The 18,284-nt window shown below is 40.6% G+C and overlaps 1 protein-coding gene across 19 annotated transcripts in view; it reads left to right on the top strand.

The window, feature by feature from the left end:
• Nucleotides 1-18,284, top strand: part of neb (nebulin) — a 76,871-nt gene that overhangs the window by 44,571 nt on the left and 14,016 nt on the right. For 16 of the 19 annotated variants that reach the window (XM_079517472.1, XM_079517476.1, XM_079517475.1 and 13 more), the window contains 36 exons: nt 22-126; nt 294-398; nt 541-645; nt 737-844; nt 1,000-1,113; nt 1,264-1,461; nt 1,796-1,900; nt 2,070-2,174; nt 2,313-2,420; nt 2,857-2,964; nt 3,201-3,308; nt 3,425-3,529; nt 3,643-3,750; nt 3,853-3,951; nt 4,333-4,437; nt 4,665-4,769; nt 4,871-4,975; nt 5,202-5,306; nt 6,017-6,121; nt 6,303-6,407; nt 6,604-6,708; nt 7,125-7,229; nt 7,572-7,673; nt 9,719-9,820; nt 9,965-10,072; nt 10,227-10,331; nt 10,739-10,843; nt 11,127-11,231; nt 11,355-11,459; nt 12,194-12,304; nt 12,994-13,104; nt 13,340-13,441; nt 13,548-13,652; nt 14,573-14,662; nt 16,112-16,225; nt 16,648-16,755. In XM_079517472.1, coding sequence (XP_079373598.1) covers nt 22-126; nt 294-398; nt 541-645; nt 737-844; nt 1,000-1,113; nt 1,264-1,461; nt 1,796-1,900; nt 2,070-2,174; nt 2,313-2,420; nt 2,857-2,964; nt 3,201-3,308; nt 3,425-3,529; nt 3,643-3,750; nt 3,853-3,951; nt 4,333-4,437; nt 4,665-4,769; nt 4,871-4,975; nt 5,202-5,306; nt 6,017-6,121; nt 6,303-6,407; nt 6,604-6,708; nt 7,125-7,229; nt 7,572-7,673; nt 9,719-9,820; nt 9,965-10,072; nt 10,227-10,331; nt 10,739-10,843; nt 11,127-11,231; nt 11,355-11,459; nt 12,194-12,304; nt 12,994-13,104; nt 13,340-13,441; nt 13,548-13,652; nt 14,573-14,662; nt 16,112-16,225; nt 16,648-16,755 — 3,894 coding nt within the window. Of the gene's footprint in view, nt 1-21; nt 127-293; nt 399-540; nt 646-736; nt 845-999; nt 1,114-1,263; nt 1,462-1,795; nt 1,901-2,069; nt 2,175-2,312; nt 2,421-2,856; nt 2,965-3,200; nt 3,309-3,424; nt 3,530-3,642; nt 3,751-3,852; nt 3,952-4,332; nt 4,438-4,664; nt 4,770-4,870; nt 4,976-5,201; nt 5,307-6,016; nt 6,122-6,302; nt 6,408-6,603; nt 6,709-7,124; nt 7,230-7,571; nt 7,674-8,161; nt 8,267-9,718; nt 9,821-9,964; nt 10,073-10,226; nt 10,332-10,738; nt 10,844-11,126; nt 11,232-11,354; nt 11,460-12,193; nt 12,305-12,993; nt 13,105-13,339; nt 13,442-13,547; nt 13,653-14,572; nt 14,663-16,111; nt 16,226-16,647; nt 16,756-18,284 lie in introns of all 19 variants that reach the window. The other 3 variants (XM_079517485.1, XM_079517478.1, XM_079517477.1) reach the window with 2 other exon arrangements.

The raw sequence follows: 18,284 nt of genomic DNA, 5'->3' as shown, positions 1-18,284 counted from the left end.
ATATGATATGCCATACTATAGGTGTTCTACCAGGATGACCTGAACTGGATTAAGGGTACGGGCTGTTACGCATGGGACACACCTGAGATCATCCGTGCCAAGAAGTCCTATGAGCTGCAGAGTGATGTGAGTTGAAGATCATACTAGCACACATGCTTGATTTACTCATCACCAATCACAATGTATTCTTTATGTGTGACTACATATTGACTACATATGAATACAACATTTGAATGAATCCATGAACAGGACCTGGTGTTGTTCATTGATCCTTGTCGTACTGTCATTTACAGCTGAAATACAAAGCGGATGCTAAGAAGGAATTCGGCAACTACTCCATCGTGACAGACACCCCAGTCTATGTGACTGCTATTCTGGGCAGCACATGGGCCAGCGAGGTGAGTGATCCTTCCCTCTGTTTAAAATAAATAGTGTTTCATCCCTCCTGAGAGGAGTTTATCCAAGTAACGTAATCAAAATTACTTTGAAATTAGCCAGTGAGGTGAGGGAAATAACGTGGATTTTTAAATATTCCCACAGCTGAACTACAGGGAGGCTTACCATAAGGAGAAGCACCTGTATACCACCATCGTGGATACCCAAGACTATGCCAGATGCCACGACTTCAAATATTTCTTCAGCAATGTAAGCAATGATGCCATTCACTTTAACTGAGACCTCAGTTCTGGAACTGGTGCATTTTCAACAATGATAATGCCATTTCTTCTCTCTACAGAAAAACTACACAGCTGCTTGGGACAAAATCAAGGCTACTGGCTACTCAGTTCCGCACGACTCCTACGAGCTGATGCATGCCAAACATCAGAAGATCGTGCTCAGCAATGTGAGTTTAACTCTGCCTTCTTTAAAGAGTTCCGATAACACGGAGTGCCCCTTCTTTGTGGCCTCCACCGTATGTGGTTTAAAAAAGAATTTACGGACAGAACCTTTTATGTTCAGTTTTAAAAGATGAGACTATTATGTTCTTTTCAAATCTAGGTGAAGTACAAGGAAGATTATGAGAAATTCAAGTCCCTCTACAGTCTGCCCAAGTGCCTGGAAGATGATCCTAATACTGCCCGCTGCGTCAAAGCTGGAAAGCTCGTCCTAGATGTAAGCCTGGATTGATTTCTACTTCTCTCATGGATATGTATTATTAGTAGAATAATATATATTTTTATTATATTCTTTTCTCAATTATTGATTACATAATATAATGTGAGAAATTAAACCTGTTGGTGTTTATTGTTGCTGCTCTCATAGCGCCTGTACAAGGCGGACTATGAGAAGACCAAGGCCAAGAACAACATCCCAGCAGACATGCAGGAGATCCTGCTTGCCCGTACCACTCAGAACGCTGTTAGCGAGATCGGCTACCGCAAGAAACTACACCAGTGGCTCTGCCTGCCCGACATGCAGGTGTTCGTCCAAGCTCGCAAAGTCAACGAGCAGCTCAGTGATGTGAGTGTCTACCTTTACAAAACCTCTCGGGTGACCTGAAAAGGAATTAAAATGTTTTAAATATTAATATATTATTGTATGGCATACTGTATTTATGAATGTATAGTGCTTACCTTTAGCGGTATCTTACCTATGTTACTGTAACTATGTCTGCATTTAGTGTTTAAGTCATAACATCTAGCGCTAACTAAATTTATGTTTAGCTTAATTCTTTAAATCTCCTGATGCATTAAATCCCTAATTTGTTAAACATACTAGTATTTTCTTCAGTGTGTTTACACATTTCTGTAAACTGTCTTCATAACAGTTCATTATATGTGCCTTAATTCCCTAGGTCTTCTACAAGGATGACCTGAACTGGATTAAGGGCACCGGCTGCTACGCCTGGGATACACCAGAAATCCTCCGCGTCAAGCATGCCGGCATCCTGCAGAGCGAGGTCAGGCAAATCATCTCTATCCTTTTCTGTCTTCTGTCCTCTGCTTTTCATCACTCCCCAATGTCCCATCACCTCCGGTGGTTCTTAAAGTAGTAAAGTAGTAATGTCAGACTCAGAAACTGTCTGTTGTGTTCAGATTAATCACATTTGTTTCATTACTGTGTTCCAGGCCAAGTACAGAGCCAAGGGCATAGAGAGCTTCAAGGAGTATACCGTTGTGACGGACACACCAGTGTATGTGACCGCCAAGGAGGGCGCTGTGAACTTGAGCGATGTGAGTGCCACAAATCCTTGCCCTCATAGTCTGTTTGCCTGTCTGTTCACTGCGAAGATGAAGTTCTTGCCTTTATAGTCTGTTTGCCTGTCTGTTCACTGCAAAGATGAAAAACTTCTGTTTTCTTGTCCCTTCCAGCTGCATTACAAGTATGATTACAACACCAATATCAAGGGCACCAACTCCTCACCTGCTGTCACCATGGACACTGAGAGGGCGCGCATGGCCAACCACATCCAGAGTGATGTAAGACATTAGTTCTCAATATTAGGCCTGACCGATGCCATATTATTGGGTCCATTGAGTCCACCGATTGCCAATGTTTTGATCAGTATTTTGTCTAAACCTACAATATTTTCGAATCAATTTAAAAAACTTAGATTTTATATAAATGTATATTTGTAACATTTTACAATAAAATAAAAAAAATGTAACGTAAGACATTTCTTGAAGTATATATACATATATAAATATAACTATGGGAAAATAATGTTTAACAATGAACAATGAATAAGCAAATTTAAAATACACGCAAACATAACAAACTGAATTTTTTTTTTCTTTTTTTTAACTATAGCACAAGGCTAACCTACACAAGTACCTTGTTAAGGATTTTTTTTCCTCCATCGATTATGTATTCTGTATTTTGCTGTAATGGGTCTATACTCTATCCTGTTTTCAGAACTTGTACAAGGAGGCTAACAATATGTCCATGGCCACTGGATACTCCCTGTCCAACGACACTCCAGTCGTCCGACAGGTTAAAGCCAACAGCATTGTCACCAGCAGTGTAAGTCCTTCACTATCTTCTTACCTTCAGTAGTCCACTATCCAGTTCCCTTGATATCAATGAAGGCTGTTTTAGTCCTGGACCAAATTACAATTACTACACCAATTCATGGAATGAATGACATATAAACCAGGGACAAAACGTAATGAATAACCAAAACAAAGTACTTCACTTATTTCCTGTTCAATGCCACAAAGTCACACATAACGTTTATTTTTTTATTTTCTACTGTTTAGGTAAAGTATAAGGCAGCCTATGAGATGATGAAGGCAACGGGGTACCAGCTTCACCCAGAGGGCGTGAGCTTTGAATGCGCCAGGAACGCCAACAAAGTCTTCAACGATGTAAGATCCAGATTCCAATTGCTGTACTGTATGCATAAAAAGCTGTAAACGATTATATATTTTTTGGTTTGACCCTAAAAACACGATGAAGTTATCTAATACCCGCCTCTCTTCAGCGCCTGTACCGTGCAAAATATCACAAGGAGAAGGACAAGATCCACTCGGAATTAGACACCCCCGAGATCCGGCAAGTGAAAATGAACCAGGATGTCATCGGTCCCGTAAGTACAATATCCATCTGTTTCTTGTTACGTTCTTCCTTTCTCTATTTGGTTCCTGGCATGCTTGACTTTGGATAACGGCGTGAACACTCTTTCCTCTCTTCTCGCCACAGACTTGGTACAAAGAGAAGTACAACAGGGACACCAAAGGGCAGATGATCGCCATGGCCTGGACGCCTCAGCTGATGCACTGCTCCCATGTCAACGATATCACCAGTGATGTACGACTAAAGGCTACATCATTTTACATGTATATTGTTTCAAGACATCCGATTGTCCATGCTATGAAACCGTTTTTATTTAATTATTATTATTGTCATCAGATTCGTTACAAAGAGGACCTGCAGTGGCTGAGAGGTATGGGCTGCTTCCTGTACGACACCCCTGAGATGGTCACCCTCAAGAACATCAACAAGTTCAAGGTGTGTGTTTTTGCCCCTTAACCCATTCAGGCCTGACGTCGAAATAAAAAAAACGTTCGCTCTGAAAGAATATATATTCAAAGATTTGTGCCGCATTTTTACGATTTTTCAAAAATAGCAGACCTACAAGTTCATAGCGCGCCACTCGGTGGCGCGCTATGAGCTTGTAGATCTGCTATTTTTCAATAGCTAAAGTATAACATAATGCTTAGTTAAAACACCAAAAGGGGTTCCTGCCCAAAATGGGTTAAAAGCTATAATATGACACAGATGCGTCCTCAGGTCTAAATGGGTTAAATGTTCCTTTCCAGCACATCGTCTGCTGTCTCTCAACAGAATAGCCTTGTAATCATTTAATATATCCTTTATTTCCTTTTGCAGGCCAACTATCCAGTTGAGGCAAAGAAGAACCATGCTAAGTTCACCGTGGTCCTGGACACACCAGAATACCAGCGTGTGACGGAGCTCAAGACCCACATGAGCAAAGTGAGTCATCTGGGCTTATCTTGCTATTTACAGTACTCCATCAGATCATCTAATCTGTTTAGGTGAAATCACAGTAATGTTTGAGGAAGTTGTCTAATGACATCAGACAATTCTCTAAAAAATCTCTAAAAAAATACACTACTGCATGAGCTCTGTTTCTACAGTAAATTAAAACACCACAAACTGATGTTTCAGCGCTGATATCTGTTGTTTATGTCTCTCTTCAGCGGATCTACCAATACAACGCCAAGCAAGAGATGACCAAAGTACACATGCCTCTCAATGCCATGGACATCGAGAGAGTCAAATGGGCCCAGCAGCTGTCCAACAAGGTACATTCAGAGTAGCCATCACCGCTATTATTCATACATATTGCCACAATGCTAGCCACGTTATTTTATGACATATTTCTGTACTTCTGTTCTCTCTGCAGTTCTTGTACACAAACCTTGCCCAGAAAGAGAGGGCCCACTTTACCCCAGACAGCCAAACCCCTGTAAATGTCCATGCCAGGCGTATGAAGATTGTCCAAAGTGATGTAAGTCTGCCTCCTGGTTCCACCCAACAGATTATCTAACTATGCTGATGATCAGCAGTCACTGATTTCAACACCTCTGTTTTCAAACTACAGCTTTAGGATGTTGATGTTGAACACTTTTTTTCAGGCGACTTTAGCTTCTGCTAGTTTTGAAATAACTGAATAGCGCTGTCAAGGAATTCCCTTTCTAATATTTTGCATCAACTTTACTCATCCCCTCCTCTAGGTCAAATACAAGGAACAGTATGAGAAGATGAAGCACAGGTACACTCCCATCGCGGACACACCTCTCCTTATCCGTGCCAAGAAGGCCTACCTCCAGTCCAGCGATGTGAGTATACAATACAAATATGAACCAGTTATCAAATAGAGGGTATGCACATGCATAAAGTGAATGGCAAATCGAGTGGAAAATCGAGTGGCAAAGTAAGTGCGTTTAACCCATTCAGGCCTGACGTCGAAATTAAAAAAAAAAAAGTGTTCTAAATCATGACAATTTTCGGAAAGATTTGAGGCACATTTTAACGATTTTTCAAAAATAGCAGACCTACAAGTTCATAGCGCGCCACTCGGTGGCGCGCTATGAGCTTGTAGATCTGCTATTTTTCAATAGCTAAATTATAACAATGTTTAAAACACCAAAAGGGGTTCCCGCCCCAAAATGGGTTAATGGTTAATGTGGTTAAACGCTAACGTGACATGGATGCGTTCCAGGTCTCAATGGATTAATGCAATCAGATAGGACTTTTCTGTTTGGATGTATGGTCTGTCAAGACCAGAAAGTATTTTTTTGCCACTTACTAGGTGTTCCTGCGTAACTTCCGGGTATGATGATGATGTCACGTCTATAGGATAATCATTTTGTTTTTTTATTACCTCTGTTGACCCTGTTCAACCTACCTTTCTCCTCTGTAATAATAATAATAATAATGTTATGATAGTTGTTGTGGTGATGGATGAAAAAATAAATTGCTGATTCTGAAGAAAACGTCTGTAATTTGCTTGATATCTGACCTTTGTTGTTATTGTCCATATTTCTAGCTGAAATACAAAGAGACGTTTGAGCTGGCCAAGGGACACTATCACTCTGAGAAGGACGCCCTGGACATCCTCTGTGCCAAAAGGGTCAGAGATGACATCAGCGAGGTCAGGAAACAACCCCAATGATTATTTGCAGTGGCTTCCTCTGCCTCTCTACATACTAGATTTTTTTTAATAATACAGACATGAGCCATGGAGAGGGGATTAAAATCTCTCTCTCTCTCTCTCTCTCTCTCTCTCTCTCTCTCTCTCTCTCTCTCTCTCTCTCTCTCTCTCTCTCTCTCAGGTCAAATATAGGGAGAAGTACATCAGCACCCTGGGCACATGGAAGTCCATCCCTGACCGTCCTGAGTTCTTCTACAGCAAGATGGCCGGTGATAACATCAGCAGCGTGAGTACAGCCGTCTGAATATGAAAATGCTAATATCACATTTATTGCAACTGACTATTTGCTTCTAAAATGGTGTTTCACTTTCAGAATTATAGATATTTTGGCACAATACTGGACATGTATATTTGGCATTGTCCATCACAGTTGTTACTTACAACAGAATAACCTCAAAATAATCTTTTTTCTTTGTTCTTAGGTCAAGTACAAGGAGGATATGGAATGGCTGAGGGGTATTGGCTGTTACGTGTGGGACACACCTGAGATGGTGCAGGCTGAGAAGAACAAGACTCTGTACAGCGAGGTGAAGGATCTCTGAAGTTATGTTGTACTGTAAAGATGGTAGAGGGTATACTTCTCTGATAAGTGGTTAACCCATTCAGGCCTGACGTCGAAATAAAAAAAAACGTTCGCTCTGAAAGAATATATATTCAAAGATTTGTGCCGCATTTTTACGATTTTCCAAAAATAGCAGACCTACAAGTTCATAGCGCGCCACTCGGTGGCGCGCTATGAGCTTGTAGATCTGCTATTTTTCAATAGCTAAAGTATAACATAATGCTTAGTTAAAACACCAAAAGGGGTTCCCGCCCAAAATGGGTTAAAAGCTATAATATGACACAGATGCGTCCTCAGGTCTAAATGGGTTAATGGAATCCATCATATGACATTGTATCATATCAGAAAGTCTCAAATAACATGTTTATTTCTTGGTAACAGAGACTGTACAAAGCCTCCTTTGAGAAGAACAGAGCCAACTTCCATTACACCAGTGACACTCCATTCTTCGCAGCTGCCAGGAATGCCTCCGTTCTCATCAATGACGTACGTAACCTCATTTTCTGAATACAGATCACAGCAGATAACATGATTTATTGATATACCTGTTACTGTTAACTGTGTAAACAAGCAAAGTTTTTTATTTCTCATCATGCATCTCAATTGGATTATCAGCTTTGGAGGTGAAAGATAAATTCATAGTAGTATCTAAATGATCATTTATAATGTGTGTTGTGTTCTACTGATTATGATCAACACAATTGTGGGACTGTTCTTCTCTTTGTACCTGTTTTTTAACCATACCTTCTCTCCAGCAAAATGTCATCATATGGTTGTCATACGTTCTGGGATGTGTGTCTCTAACTGCCTTTTGACCTTCCCGAGTAGAGGATGTATAAAGCGGACTATGAGAAGAGAAGGTCTAAGTTCACCATTACCACAGATGATCCTAGATACGTACTGGCCAAGGAGAACAAGAAGATGGGCCAGGTAAAAAACCCTGGAATGGACTGTACGAGAGACCCACCTTCTGCCTCCCTTTGGTCAATGAGATCAGCCTTGCCTCTGAGCCTGGTGCATGGGGTCCTGAGCTGCCTGCTGGAAGTCATCGCAGCATGCCTATGACGTCACTATGACATAATTCAACACAAAGTCTCTCACTCTCTGAGAGAGACGTTCCTTTCTCCTTCTCCTTAAGGATAGTGGGACTATCCTTAATCTTTGCCTTCAGAGACAATATTATTTCACCCTGAAAACAAATTATTTGCACAAACAAGGTGCTACGGCAACTCTGTTATTTTACAATTTGGCTGTTGATCATTGTTGTTAACTTGCTTTGCACTGACGGCAAAGATTAGGATACCGGCTTCTCACTTGGACCTCAGGAGACCCACCTCCAGTCTTCCCAGTGTTCAACTTTTTGTTTGTGTGTTTGTACTCAACAATGGCATGCTGTGTGTGTGTGTCCTTATGGACAGAAATTGTATAAAGCCAAAGCCAAGGATCTGCTAAAGAGTGGCTGCAATGAGCTGCATCGACCTGACATCCTCGTAGCCCTTTACCAGACCATCTTGGGCAGTAAGGTAAACTAGTACAGTCAGAGAATCAGTATTTCTGGGCCACTAATAATGGCACAGTTCCTGGTGCCGATTCACAAACATTTATTCTAAGAGTTCATTCATCCCAACTTTAACTTAAGCTGTGAACATTCACATTTAATCTTCACACCACTACCTCTACTCCAGTCCTCACCATGCTTTGATTTGGATTCAGCCACCATCCATCCCCCACACCTGAAGCTGTCATTCATCAGTCATTCATCAAGCAGTCAAGCAGTCATTCATCCCTAGCATTCTTGTTTAATATCCCATCCTACTGTAAGTGCAGTCCTGCAATAGAGTAACTCTGCAGTCACACAGAATGATATAGTCTGCTGTTGTAATCAAAACACACCTGTCTGCAACACACTAGAGACATAGTTTAATATTACAGATGTGATATTTGCTATACCACTGTAACTACAAGCAAGCTCTGTTAAACCTTTTTTTTAATCAATAATGGAAACGCTATTCTGTTATAAAGTTAAGGCATTGTCTTATTTCATCTTTCAGTAAGTCAAATAGTCTGCTAGTGTAGCTTGAATATTATTATTACTACTATTATGCATCACACACAGTCAGGTTACTTGATTTAAATGGATTTGTGAATATCTCATGTTTACTGAAACTATGTATCAGGATCACAGACTCAATGACAGGACATTCTGTGTACATCGCACAGTAAGGATTAGACGGACAACTAGTCACCGCAAGCTGTGTGGATAATACACGTTTCATAACTGATTCCTGAATATTGGTAACATGAATCTCTGTCTTCATTCTCACACTCAAAGTTTCTTACTCATTGTTTGTGATGCATGTTTTTAATTAAGGCATGTTTTGTAAACGTATGCATGGCGTCATTTAACCACATTTAGAGAACATACTTAATTGACCTTCATAGCAAACTTAAATGTTATATTTTAACATACTGAAGGAAGAACATATTAGAGTTCATGTTAACTCTGAAAGTAAGTAGTGTAGTTAGTTCTCACTATGTAACCTTTTTAATGAATGCATTTAGAATGTGTCCAGTCTGTATGGTAGAGTATGTTAGTCCAATATAACTTATAGAATCAGCGGGGTTGTATTTTGCCTCCCTGCTCTTCTATTGAGAAATTTAGATTGTGTCAAAGGTCAAGTCTCACCTAGACACAGGATCTGACACGAATTTTGACCTGATGGTCAAGATTTAATTTATCCCCTGAGCAAGGAGGCAGGCTCTATTAGCTGTTAGCTCAATGGTAAAATGTCAGCACTGTAGCAAGTTATAATTATAGTTCTACTTTAATGGTACCGGTAATACATGTTCATTAAATGTAAAAACAACTTTAAAATAAATACATATAATTAGACTAGTGTGTATATATAGAAATATTTAAACAAGTATGAGTGATTCTAACTTGTGCGTCCTCTTGCGTCGCCCTCTTCCCTCAGTTGAAGTACAGGGAGCAGTATGAGAAAGCCAAGGATAAGTTCACCTCCATCTTGGACACACCTGAATATGAGTCCCACAGACGCACCAAGAAGATCAGTGATGTGAGTGTGCTTCTCTTTTCAACGAAAATGACCAATTGACACGAGTCACAAGTTGCATCTGAAGCTTTCTTTCTGACATTTTCTACTTGCATTCCATTCAATCCTGCCATGTGATGTGACTGTTTGACCGTAATTGTCTTGCAGATCATCTACAGGATGGACTACAATAAGACCAAGGCCAAGGGATACAGCCTGCCTTATGACACTCCCTACCAGCAGCACATGAAGAAAGTCAAGGAGATCACTAGCAATGTATGTGCCCCCTTTTAACACATCATCAAACACCAAAATACAAATGTGTCCTTCCATTGACATTGTGAGGCCAAGGACAGGTCTTATAAGTTAATATCGGAACGGCTGTCTGTTATTGTATAATCGACTAAATATGTTGTCATGTTCCTTTTAGCTGAAGTACAGAGAGGTGTACGAGAAGAGCAAAGCTCAGATCAACATGGCTCCAGATGCCCATGAGCTCCGTGCTGCCAAGGAGGCTTACAAGAACATCAGCAACGTGAGTGTGGCCAATAAGAAGAATTGTACACAGATTTGGTTTTTTTAAGTAAAAGTAACAATACCACAATATAAACTCATTTCAAATAGCATAAGTATAAAATAGGGTGTATGTTTTGTAATAATAATCTCTAAATCTAGAAAGTAACTAGTAACTAAAGCAGTCTAATAATTGTAGTGGAGTAAAATGGAGTATAAATAAATGTGAAGTATGTAGCAACGACATTATGTGTTGCTACAAGTATCAAAAAATGGAAATACTCAAGTAAAGTAAAACCTCAAATGTGTACTAGTCTAGTACAGTACATGAGTAAGTATACAGATGTACAGAATGATCATATGGATTGACTAAGAAGGAGCTATTGCTTTGCTCGTTGTAATGACCATTTTTATTCTGCCCATGTTCAGCTTGAATATAGAAAGAAGTATCACGCCACCAAGAACAAGTGGATCTGGACCCCAGACAGACCTGACTTTCTCAATGCTGCCAGGAACACTCTACAGCAGAGCGACGTGAGTTAAGAACCTCTTGTAACCTACAGTACCATACTGTGAATTAGTGATCGACTGATTAGTAAACTACAGATATTATTATTATTATTATTATTTTGCCTATCTGTAAAGGGTAAAAAAACAATTGTCTACAATGAAACAAAATTAAAATGAATCCGCTGGGGGAAAAAGAGCCTAATATCTGTCGACCACTACTGTGAATATATATATATTATTTATTTATTTCAACAACAGGAATCTCCCTTACTGTATGTCACTCTAATATATATTCCTTTGTCCACAGATTGAGTACAAGTATGATAAGGAGTCGATGAAGGGCTTTGTGCTGTCAGTAGTGGATGATAGGAACACTCTCCTGGCTATGAAGAATTCTGAGTTGAGCAGTGATGTAAGTATCTCGATCCCCTGTACATTACTGTATAGTGTATACAGTAAGCTCTATAATTTGCACTATAAAAAAATTAAAAATGCACATACTCAAGTCTGCATTTTGTATTTCTTAACCCTCCAGGTCAAGTACAAACAGAAGTATGAGCAGGCCAAGGGTCACTACATCCCCGTCAAGGACACTCCCCAGATCCTCCATGCCAAGTCAGTCAAGTCACTCTCATCTGAGGTGAGAACCGTACAGTTTCTGCACATTGCACAATTTTAATAACCACTTTTACAAACAGTGATTCTCAACCTTTTTCATTTCGAGGACCACCAGTTTGGTATTAGGCCACAGAACTTAGATTTTAGTTGTTGTTTTTTGAGTGGTGCAACTCCAAGGAACAGCTTTGTCCCTATGGGACTATGTTTAGAGTACCAAATGTGACTATGTTTAGAGTACCAATAGGGGGTGCTGTTGCACCACTCGCTTCAGACTGGTCTGATTTTTTTTATCTCTAGGACCCAAATCTACACTGTACAATCCTCAGTGTTTATTATATACACTGTGAAAGTGTACAAATTGAACCAAATGGATCCATTGGCTCCAGTGTTCTCTTTTGTCCCTCTAGACTAGACCAAATCTCTTCACCAAAAACAGCCAATGTACAATCTCACAACGCATTATGTAGATGTAGATCTGCTGTTTTCAGTGAATGTTCCCCCCAGAATAGTGATGCTAGGACTCAAGTGGATAATAACTCAATGGAAAATGAGAAATCTATCTCTCATATACAGTATAGACTTTATCATGTTTTCTCTCTTTTTCTTACACTCTCTCACATTCTCAATCTTTCCCAAGGAACAACATTGTAGTCTGTACTGTAGGTACTACAGTATATCTTACTGAAAGCATTGCTTTAAGTTAATAATGGATGATATTACAAGGTATAAGCCCCATGTCTATTTTCCCTACCACAGAGTAAATACAAGGAGGCCAGTAAGAAGGACATGACGGCCGGCTTATTCACCACCATGGCTCAAAACCGCGACACCATCCACAGCAAAGAAGTCAACAAGCTTATCAGCGGGGTAAGGTCACCCTTCCTTTGAAAATGAACCACTTCCAACCTAATAAATATTTTTTCTTTCATTGCAATATTAAAAAAATATCCAAGAATGTATTTTTTATTTTTATTTTTGAAATCCTAGATTAAACGAACCCCTTACGCCCATATAGTCAGGACCACAGCCACGCCACTCTGACTCAGACATAACCATAAATAAAACGATACGCCCACATATTGGCATGTCACTATGACCCAGACATAACCATAAATAAATATTCCCAGAATATTATATATCAGCAAGGACTCGAGTTGTTCGGATATACAGTACGGTTGTCCAGAAATGCAGAACTGACCGATATGCCCATATATGGGGATACCAATAAACAGAGTATGGGCATATACTAATGACATCAGGGATCTCCATATATGGGCATACAACTGACACAGACAGGTACAACAGGCACATTGGTCAGATCGGTGCGACTATTGGGTGTGAGGACCCAAACCTCTAGTTTTCAAAGCATACATACAAGCTCACAATTTACCTCACAACGCAATGCGTTGTGAGCTTGTAGATCGGCTATTTCCACTAAAAGCCATACAACAACATATACACAATCTTAAGTGTTTAACGTACTACTTGGCCATTTGTCAATCCTGTACTATTTTATTTTATTTGGTAACTAACTTCCCTTTCCTCCCCTGCAACAGAAACTGTACAAACAGAAGTTCGAGAACGAGAAGGGCCAGTCCAAGTACAACAAGATGATTGTTCCCCCAGATGTTAAGCACGCCATGGATGTCGCCAAGAGTCAGAGCAGTGTAAGACATTTTAACAGGCTCTGAATTAACATAACCTTTTTCTTGCCATTGATTTCACACGTGCTATACTATTAAATACATTCCGCCCTGGGATGGGTGCATAGGATATTCATTAGAACATTGCCACAAAATGTTAATGTGGTGGCTTGTACTGTAGTTAGTGTAGTCCAAGTCTCCCTCGCGTGGTTCATTCTTCTGTATGACTCTGTCTTGTTCCTTCTTCCCAACCCTGTAGTTCGCCTACAAGAAGGACGCCAAGGCCAGCCTGTGCTACACTTCAGTAGCCGACCGCCCTGACATCAGGAAGGCCACCCAGGCCTCCAAGCTCGCCAGTGAAGTAAATACAACCAATACTTGTAGTCTGAGATCACTTCAGATTAAATCACATACATTGCCACTCCTTTGTACACGGTCCATCAAAGCCTGTTTCCTGTCTCTGTTAGGTTGGCTACCGTGACAAGGCTCGCCAGGAAGCGGCAAATCGTGGCTCTCTGGTCAACCGTCCAGACATTATGAAGGCCACAGAGGTGTCCAAGCTGACCAGCCAGGTATGGTCAGCCACGTCTGCCCCTGAACTCAACCTACTACTTTCAAACTGTATCCTGTATTTGTACAATTTCTCAATGTACATTCACCTTGACCTTATTTTGACCTTAATTTGAAACCTTTTTTCACAGCTGAGATTACATGCATTGAGTGAAAAGTGACTGTACTTACTTACAGCTAAGATCCGCTTCCTAGAGACCATCCTCGCTTCAAGCTTTTAAGAGCTCATAATAGCTTCTGTAATAACTGTGTAGCTGCAATAATATAGCTTCAGTATGTAGGTCTAACTTCCGAACTAGCAGCTGTTCTGTATCGCTTCCCCTGCCACCCTGCCTTACTCTCCTAGTACTATTTTATCACTGTGTCCAATCCTGAATTTAGAATTACACATTACACTACTACTAACTCATAATGCAGTTTTACAGGGTTGATGTCTTTTTTTGAGGCCAACTCCAAAGTTACCTCCACCAATGACCATGGGTTTCTGACCACAGATTTCCAATGGAACATTTGCATTTTTCTTTTTTAAATTAGCTCCATAACAAACCAGGTTTATGATATTAACACGTTTTGTTGAACGAGATAATCTCAACAAACCAACACAGACTTAACTCTGTTACATTTGTGGATGTGTGGATATTGGTACTGTATATCATAACATACTGTACCACATACTGTAACCACAACGTTAGATTTATATACTTATAGTTGTACTATGGTGTCCCGCACTAACAATAGCAGAGCATGTAGATCAGCTATTTTCACCATTGGACACTGTCTGTAGAGCGGAATATAAATTAGGCATTTCCCTACCACCCTGCATCCCTAATGTCCATCCCCTCACCCGTCTCCCCTCCTCTGTCATTCCATACTGTCCTGCTCACTGTGTGCTCTCACCCCTCCATCTCAATGCGCTTTGTAGGCTGATGCCAAGCCCTACCTCCATGGAGCATCCTGCTACGATACCATACAGATGCGCCACCTTAAGAAAATGAGTGCCCTGACTAGTAATGTAAGGAGATCTTTAACCCTGTGGGACCACTGGGTTGCTTGTGACAACATGTCTGCTCTGCCTCATTATCCTGCCCTCTGTCTCATTTGATCCCTATCCGCTGACAGATTGACTGACTTGTTGAATTCTGACAGTAACTGGGGTCCCACATGGTTTTGAACAGGAGGAATAGCTTTTGTGAACTTGTTTATGATTTTCATTGCTCAGTATGTTTTTTCTTTCGTCTTCAGCATGTCTTCAGCTTGTTTTTGTCCCACTGGCACGCTATGCATCATTGCTAAGCATAGATTAGTCATTAGTCTAATGAACTTTTTTGATATACTGTATATTGCCCGATTTGTCTTTTCCTTACATCGTTGAAGGGTTTCTAAAATGTCCTGACTCATGTCATTGTCTCTGTCTCGGGAATGTTTTAAATGGAATTAATGAGTGTACAATGCCATGAAAATGGTAAACTGATGCATCTGTTTTTGTTTCTAAAGGTCTGTGTACAATCCAGTAGTCAACTACTACACTCTCACTTCTAACACTAGGAGGCAGAGTTGTACCTTTTGAAAAGAGGGCTTTTAACCACATGAACCCTATAGCGTCCCTATTCTGCACTGTGAGCTTGTAGATCGGCTATTTCCGATGAAGAGATTTGGTGTTGAAGTGGAAAAACAGAGCAGACAGTATAGGGCCCTGGGGGAACCTGGTCAACCAAGTATATATAGGGTTTAAGTGGTTAAATTAGCCCTGGCACACTTATTGTGAAGTTCATGAAGTGAATACCACAATACATGTACTGTAGTTCCTGCTTTAATGTACACATGCCTAGAGAAACAAACCAATAACATGATGTTTTATAGACACGGCTCTTTCTCTCACTGCTTCTCTACGGAGCTGCAGTACAGAAGAGTCCTGTGTTTGTTGTGTGTTTTCATACATTAGAATGTTCCATTCCAGTTCTATGGCAGGGACTGCATGTCCTGCCTTGTGGGATGTGTGACATGGACAGACCATGACTAATTCCCAGAAGACAGTCCATGATTGGACAGCAATAGTTCCACCTGTATACCAAGGGACTGAAATGATCTTGATGCACAAGCAGTCCAGGCCCAAAGCCATCACTGTTTCTGATTTGCTCAACCCTTTTTATACAGTTGGACCAATTACTGTCTTGCCCTTTAAATGTTTCTGTTCCAATGTAACCTAAAACCCCTCTTAGAGTGTGTGTGTGTGTGTGTGTGTGTGTGTGTGTGTGTGTGTGTGTGTGTGTGTGTGTGTGTGTGTGTGTGTGTGTGTGTGTGTGTGTGTGTGTGTGTGTGTGTGTGTGTGTGTGTGTGTGTGTGTGTGTGTGTGTGTGTGTGTGTGTGTGTGTGTGTGTGTGTGTGTGGCCCACCAGTCTGCCCATAAGGCTGCCAACGTTTAGTAACTAATTCATAACATGTATCCTACTTCACCTCCTAGGTGAAGTACAAGGAAAAGTTTGCCAATGAGATGAAAGGAAAGAAGTCGCAGTATGACCTGAAAGACAGTAAGATTTACCAGACATTGAAGGACGCCAACAATCTGGCTAGTGAGGTAAGAGGTCACATATTAAGTCACATCCTTATTCCTTTGAGGATTATGTCTAGTAACATTATCAAACTTTATTGTTCAGTGTCCAAGGTATGGTTTAAAACAAAATGATCCTCTCATATATTCTTCCCCTGTCTGAGTCTGTACATTTCCCATTTCCAATTCTGCGATAAAGCTCTTTTAAGATAAAAGAAAATGGCAATTACCACATTCTCCTCTATTCTCCATAGAAATAATGTTATAGCATGGTAATTTCTGTTCATAACAATGCTGTGCTTCCATGTCAGACATGAAGGAGGAATCCACAGTTGCATGTTACTGTAAAATGTAATCATCAGATCATGGGATGCCCCAGCAGAGTACCTGGCTGTAAACATGGAACTCTTATGACCTATCCTTTTTAAAATCTATGTTATTTACCCCAGGTGAAGTACAAGGGTGACCACCTGAAGAAGGTCCACAAGCCTGTGACAGACATGGCTGAATCTCTGTCCATGCAGCACAACCTGAGCACCAGCAAGTTGTCCAGCGACGTAAGACATTGTCAGACTACTTAAGCCTGGTTTATACTTAGATGGTGTCACATGCCGTAAATAGCCAATGCACAAGCTCACAACATGCTATGCTTTTTGACGCATTGTGAACTTGTAGATAGGCTATTTCCAGTGTGCGACACAATACACAACCAAGTAAATCAGGCATAACCCTCTCATTAACTCTTCCCCCACAACCCACCCACTACTAACACCCAGGATGATGGGTGTCGGTTCGGTTTCATTTGAAATGGACCTGACCTCATCGTCCTCCAGTAGTCTCCATCCATTACTCCATCATCACATTATAACAATCATCTCTGACTCAACCTGCTGTAGACCCTCCTCACATGGACTAAAGGCTGTAGCATACATCCTGCAGAAACAAAGTTCAGTCATGTATGAACAAAATTACATAGTTGCAATGAAAACAAACAAGGACATATGACAGTTTTGAAGAAAGGTTAGCTGAGGAGGTTAGAAGGTACAAACCTCTATAATCCCTCTCTGAGGGACTACAAACACAACCAGGTGGCAATTAGTTCATGGATAGAGATAGCACACACACACTTTGTCCACTGAATCTGTCGACCAGATATGGCAAAACCTACTCGGAGACAAATATGTCAAGGCGCATCCAGGTGGCAAAATCTCCATTCCAGGTGTGTTTTCAGTGAGCGGGTTCTAATGTTCGAATACGTCACATCGAGTATAAAACAATTTTATCCGTAAAGAAATTTTGGCCAAAAAACAATATTTCTACTTATTTTGAAGTATGCTGCCAGCTTAAGTTGAGTGTCTTCCCAGCCCTCATTCATCCATAAACAGTATTCAGGAACTTCATCTGGTAGTGATTCAGCTCTCTCTCATTCTCTCATTCCCATGACCCTCCATTACTAGTATCATCTATAACCACCTCCTCCATATTGTTTTTTTCCATCCCATGGATTTATTTTTCCCTCCCAAAATAATGGTAATGTTAAGCTCAATACAGAGGTTCTTTTTAATTCCACCCCCCTTTGTTGTACTGAGCTGTGTTACTTGACTGGGAATTCCCCCTTAGTACCGCTACAAGAAGAAGTTTGAGGAGAGTAAGGGTCACTACCATATGATTGCTGACACGCCAGAACACCTCCATCACAAGGATGCCTCTGACCTTCAGAGCAATGTAAGTGGCACAGTCTATGAGGACTCAGCTGTCCCAGAGTCCTCATAACATCACCTGATATGGTTTTCACTTCATCTTATCTACCAGTTTGCCTACAGTACACGTGGAAGCATTTCCTGCAGTGTGTCCCATTGAAAGCTACAGTTTTCCCTAACTGCTATTCCAGTTTTCCCTAACTGCTATTCCTAACAGCAAGATTTAAGAAATGCTTCTCAATAATTGTGTGCTTACCAAGTTCTAAACTATGTTTAGAACAAATAAGGGGTCAGAATGACTTTCAGATTACAGCCAGCACACCTACATTTTCCCAGACACTTGAAAACTATAAAGTAGTTGAATTACATAAACACTTCAGTGTTTG

The sequence above is a fragment of the Electrona antarctica genome (genome assembly GCF_951216825.1).
Source record: "Electrona antarctica genome assembly, chromosome: 13".
NCBI classification, from domain to species: Eukaryota; Metazoa; Chordata; class Actinopteri; order Myctophiformes; family Myctophidae; genus Electrona; species Electrona antarctica.
Note: the sequence above shows the minus strand (reverse complement) of the source record. Positions and strands in the feature narration are given on the sequence as shown.